Source organism: Merops nubicus, unplaced genomic scaffold (genome assembly GCF_000691845.1).
Source record: "Merops nubicus isolate BGI_N331 unplaced genomic scaffold, ASM69184v1 scaffold3558, whole genome shotgun sequence".
Taxonomy (NCBI): domain Eukaryota; kingdom Metazoa; phylum Chordata; class Aves; order Coraciiformes; family Meropidae; genus Merops; species Merops nubicus.
In genome coordinates this window covers 85531-91530 of record NW_008624971.1, presented here as the reverse complement: position 1 = coordinate 91530, position 6000 = coordinate 85531, and the positions used below count along the sequence as shown (strand labels likewise).

At 46.4% G+C, this 6000-nt stretch overlaps 1 protein-coding gene across 1 annotated transcript; it reads left to right on the top strand.

Moving 5' to 3' along the window:
- The first annotated feature begins 404 nt into the window (after positions 1-404).
- NYX (nyctalopin) lies at positions 405-5217 on the top strand. Its single transcript, XM_008945503.1, has 2 exons — positions 405-426; positions 3821-5217. Exons 1-2 carry the CDS (start codon positions 405-407, stop codon positions 5215-5217), a joined length of 1419 nt encoding a protein of 472 aa, XP_008943751.1.
- Positions 5218-6000: the final 783 nt, after the last annotated feature.

Below are 6000 nucleotides of genomic sequence, written 5' to 3'. Positions count from 1 at the left end.
ACATTCCTCTGTACCAGCACCTATTTCATGGGGAGATGGCCAGTCTCTTACTGTTGGTGATCTTTTCCCACCTCAGATGATAGGAACCTGCCCTTGGCACAGCTGATGGGAAGAATGCGGATGAGCTTGTGAAAGGGTGTAGCAGAAAGCTGCAGGATTTCCTGAGAAGGTCAGTGGTAGAAGAAAGATGTTCACCAGGAGGGTGCTGGGGACTTCTTCAGTTTGAAAGTGTGTGGGAGAGGAGCCTTTGCCTTGGTCTTCCTTTCTAAACGTAGACCTTGTTGTGGGAAAATGGTACAGGGAAATGACAGAGGATGAAATTTGTCTCTGCTATTCCTGTGTGCTTTTAGATCCCTCAAGTTCACTTGCCAGACCTGAAATGCCACTAGTGAATAATCAAGGTAATGTTTGCCATCATTTTAAATGGTGAGTATACTTTTATTTTGCATCACCCAGTAGTGAATTAGACAGGTTGTTTGGAAAGGTGTATGTTAAATGTCCAGTTATTTAAATAATTGTCTCTTTACCCTTCTAAAAAGTCTGAGAACATTTTTTTCAGTCACTCACTCTTCCTTTCAAATACTGAACTGCGGTAGTGTTTGAAAGAGCAAAAGACACCATCCCTGGGTTGAATTTTGTTTATTCTTTAATCTCATGAATATTTTTGACCCTATTGCTGTATTTTACCCTTTCTCATAAACACACATCTCATTTGAGCAACCTTTGTATCAATAAGCTGGAGGCATCTTCCAGCTGCTGCTGCCCTGTCTGCTGCCACAGTATAAAAAGCGAAGAACAGCCTTTTTTTTTTGAGCAGGGGAAAGCGTAAAGACAGAGAGGTGGGAAGGTTTCATGCTACATTGGTTGGAGGAGATCTTGCCAACAGTGCATATCTGATATCCTGTGCTCTGAGCAGCAGCTGTCATGAGGGTTTGGTGGGGTTCAGAGTGAGGATTTTTTCTGACTTTGTTTGTAAGAGAAAGAGGGAGATTTGCCACAAAGGCTGTGCTGCTGAGGGGCTCCTCTGAGCTCCTGTTTCCAGGGGATTTCCTAGTTAGATGGTCCTCAAGTGTTTGTTTTCCATGTACTGCAAAATGCAAAGAGATACCCTTGTAAATAAAGATCTTAGAAGTGTGCTGTGAAATACCAGTAGCAAAAGACACAGGTTTGGCACTAAAAATTCCTTGTGTGTAAGGAGAACAGACTGGACATGGCTTGGGTACAGGGGTTTCCCTTATCAAATGGTTAGAGAACAAGCAGGGAGGGGAAGCATGGGATTTGGTTGTCAGTGTGCTCATTCCTACGCCGCACACAATGTACACAGCTGCTCTGAAGGTCTGAAGGAGATCTGCTCTGAAGGCCAGAGATGTGACTGAGCTTGGGGTAGCTGTAGCAAAACATTGAACTTGCTTGGGACAGTCTCACATATAGGAGAGCCTGTCCACATATGCTCCTCTGGATGTCATCCTGAAGCCATGCAAGGCTCTTGTTCCAGCAGCAACACTTGCATCTATCCTTCCCAGACAGCCACCTGCAGTCAGGCCTTTGGGAACCGGCAAATCCTTCATCTCTCTGGCCCTCAGTTTATGTAACTGCATGACAAAACCGACATATGCCCCTGTCTGCAAGCAACAGCATGAACTGGTGCAAAGGGTAGCAAATGAGGCAGCCCGTGGGCAGCCTGCACAAAGAAGGAGCAATCTGAGGCTGGCCTGTTATCTCCCCTCTTGTCCTTAGGCTCCTCACTTATCGTGTACCCCAGCTGCTAGCTGAAGGGGACCTTAGCCATGGCTGTCAGACAAGGGCTCAAGAAAAAGGGGAAGAGCACATAAACAAGCAAAATGACAATTGACAACCTGTCTAAAATCTTTTCCACCTCTTGGAGTCCTTCATTATCATTTAACCTTGTTGTGATGCTGTTTGGTTAAATCTCTGGTCACAAGAGCATGCTCAGGCTTGATGGGACCTTAATTTTGATAAAGAGGCCACAGCTAAAGTTGTTCTTGAATGCTTCCTTCACACATCTAAATCCTTCTTCTGCATGCAGTGACCAGGTTGATTTGAACAGAACCAGGCTGGGAATCTCCTGGGTTGATATGCTTTCAGTGGGGACTTGCCTAGGAACCGTGTTTGCAAGTCTCCTGCTTGAAGAAGCCACGGACAGCACAAACGCAAAAGTACAGCAAAGTGCACGTTGCCTTTAAAAAGGATGTAGAAAGGGCAGAGCAATTGCAGTTGGAACTGCAGTTTGATATGTACATCAAAGCCTTAGGGGTTGCAAAATTAGAAGCTTAATGCTTGCTGAAGCTGATGCTTCCTGGCATATCATCTCACTAGTCTGTCTTAATAAAAAGGTCCATTGGGAATACAGGTGTAGTGGGCAATCACTGTGCTGCAAACTGGCAGGGAGAGGCAGCCCAGCTGCTGAGAGCTTCTTGCTCCAGACAGTCAGCAGGAGCCTGTTCCTTGTCTCTTGGAGCCAGACATGCATGCAGCAGCAGCAACATGGTCCCAGCAATGCTGCAAAAAAGGTGGCTAGTGGTAAAGCTGTTGGTATCTCGTGTCTTGTTGAAAATAATATAGAAGGATTATGCTTGTGTGAAGGATTAAGCCAATAAACTGCAGCAGAAAAGAGTCAGCAGCAATACCCACCATTTCCTGCTAATGACTGCATGGAGAATACACTGGTGTGACACCTCATTTTGTTGAGCAGCAGGTAGGATGTGCCTTTGAGACCAGTGACAAAATGAGCTCTGCCTTCAGTTCTTCCTGTCTAATGAGTTTATTTCACAGAAGTCTGATTGACTGGATGCTTTTTTCCCCACAAACATGCCTGTTCATGGAGCTGGATGTTTCCCATTCCTTTTGTTCTTCTCTAATTTCTCCCCAAGAGCTTTCTCCTTTTCTTCCTTATTGTACATCCTCCTATGTGGGACTAAGTTGAAAAGAAACCACAATAAGCCACACACCTCCCACGTCAGCCTAATAAAAGGACAACGCAGCAGCTCCCATCAAGCATAAGGCACTGTGGTGACTGCCTTGAGATTTGGCAAAACAGTAAAAACTGTGCTGGAGGTGCAGAGTATCTAATCTGTAATGAGATCATCAAGGAAGCGGTTGAACAATGTCCCTTAATTTGTTTTTCCTCATGCCATTCTACAGTGGGAATGTGTTTTTAAACACTGTGCTGCATCCCTGAGTTGATAGCTCCCCTTGTAGTGTTACACCAGTTCATGGCTCTGGTGGAGAAATGTTAGGTTGAATTAACAAGGTAAAGAAAGAAGCAAAAAGCGTGAACATGACATGCCTCAGGCAGCTAACTGATCTCTTCTGGCCACAGCCGGACTAGCATACACTGCCCTTCCCTCTTCACCACCCAAAAATACTGCAACCCATCCACAGCTGCTGGCCTTTAAAGCATCTCAGCCAAACCATTCCCCTATCAGCTTGCAGAGACAGCAGCCACAGAGACACTAAGAAATACTTAAGTCTAGGTGAGTCCCCCTCTTGGGGACAGAAATTAATCAGAGATAATGTTCTAGATGATAGTTTTTATATATATATGTGTGTATATATATATATATACACACACACTGTCTCAGAGGCGTTAAAAACCCCAGCAGAAGATTTTTAGGAGTCTTTCAGGAGAGCTCCTCAGTCAGCACTGGCGCACAAGCAGCGGGTGGCCATTAGCCTGCCCAGAAGGGAGGCAAAGGCAGCCTAATTGCTTTTTCCCGTTATGACTGGTGTACTTGCTAACGATGCACCCTGGTTCTCTCCTCCCATGTCTCCGCGGGGGTGGCACGTTCCCCTCTGGCAGTGTTTCTCTGGGTGCCCCACACCCAGGCGGTGTGGGCCTGCGTGCGGTCCTGCCCTGCCAGCTGCGTGTGCACCCAGGAGCGGAGCTGCTCCGTCCTCTGCGACCGTGTCGGCCTGGGGCAGATTCCCAGTGAGTTCCCGTGTGAAGCCTCCTCTATCAACCTGGACAAAAACAGTATCAAGTTTCTCTCTGAGAGGGCCTTTGGGACCTTGCCTTCCCTCAAATCCCTGTCACTCAACCACAACAATATCTCCTTCATCACCCCGGGGGCTTTCAAGGGATTGCCCAGCCTGACCGAGCTGAAGATGGCCCACAACGAGTACATTCGCTATCTCCACACGCGGACTTTCACTGCCCTCAGACGGCTGGTCAGGCTGGACCTGGCAGACTGCAATCTTTTCAACATCCCAGACAGGATCTTCATCGAGCTGCATGCTCTGCAGGAGCTTTTCTGCTTCCAGAACAACTTCCGGAGGATCCCAGGTGCCATCAGGGGCATGGAGAACCTTACCCATGTTTACCTGGAGAGAAACAGGATCGAAGCAGTAGCCTATAACTCTCTGCAGGGCCTGAGCAAGCTGAAATACCTGAATCTACAGGACAACAGGATAAATGTCATTCATGAGGGAGCTTTTCAGGGCTGCCAGAAGATGGAGTACCTGTACCTGAATGACAATTTGATCAGCGAGCTTCCAGAAAACTCCTTTGATGGCCTGAGGTGCCTGAAGATGCTCAACTTGGGGGGGAATTTCCTCAGGAACATTTCCAACACCTGGTTCAGGGACTTGGGGGAGCTTGAGGTCCTCTACCTGGACCGCAACAGGATCAACTACATTGAGGAAGGGGCTTTTGAAAACCTCACCAGCCTGGTTGCGTTGCACTTGAACAGCAACAACCTGACGACACTGCCCTTTTCTGTCTTCGAGCCGGTGTACTTCCTGGGGCGGCTGTACCTCTTTCGCAACCCCTGGGAGTGCGACTGTCGCATTGAGTGGCTGAAAGAGTGGATGGAGAATTACAGGCTTGTCAGGGATATCCCCTGTGCCTCCCCCTCCTCAGTAGCTGGGATTGACCTGATGGATGTGCTCTATGAGAGGTCACCAGAAGGTTACTGTCTTGACCCTGTGGAGCTAAACATCACCTCCGAAGGCCCAACGCCAAGTGAAGGGCCTTGGTCTACCACGGAAAGCAAGTTCAACAGCCTTATCTCCAAGCTCTTGCTCCAGATGGGCCTTCCTGAAGAGGTGGCAAACGCTACTGAAGTCTACAGTAACACCACGCAGCTGGATGGACTGACTGAAGAGGTTTCTTCTGGAGCAGAAGACAGTATCAAGGCCAGCTCCTTCTCTTTTTACCTCATGGCACTTTTTACAGTGATTGTTTTGCAGTGCAAATAGTCCAAGGGCTGTATGGAACATGGGTCCTGCTTAAGTGTTTAGTCCCTGTACCTACCTAGTCATTAGGGAAAAGTTTGTGTCGTGGGCCTCTGAGAGGTGACTGGCTCCAGATTCTCCCAGGGTGGGTTGGTTGAATCTGGCTCCAGGGACTGTGATGGGCACAGTGTTTTGGCCATGACTACACAGAGGATTTTGATCCTTTCTCCTCCTCCTATCCTGGCACGGATGCAGGAGAACCAGATGGACCTATGTTTGTCAAAACATTCTTTTGAGAATTTGAGGAAAAGCTATTTCAATGTAACAGCTTACTTATTAAAATCTATTTAAAATATGTTTTTATTTTCCAGTGAATACATTATTTCAGGGAATATTTTTGGTTTACTTGTAGACTATTTCTTGGTGTGACAACAGGGGCAGAACGTGGTAATGAAAAAGAAACCAGGTCCTACTAAATATTTTGTATTTCCACCGCTCATATGTACCACACAGTGTGTCATATTATGCTGTACTAACCAACTATGCTGGCATTTTCTTTTATATGGCACCTTACATGTTTTATCTTTGAAATCTTCAGTGAAAGCTGCTGCTTTGATGAGAACGAATTATGACATTTTCTCTATTAGAGCATGTTAAGAAAATAATGTGATTTTTTTTCTCTCAAAAATAAATTATCTGCTCAAACCCCAGATTTTTTTTGAGATCCTTGAATTACTCTGCTTTTTGTAGGATACTCAGATGAGAACAGAGTAATTCAAGGATTGTGAGTAAACATGAATGTTCTTT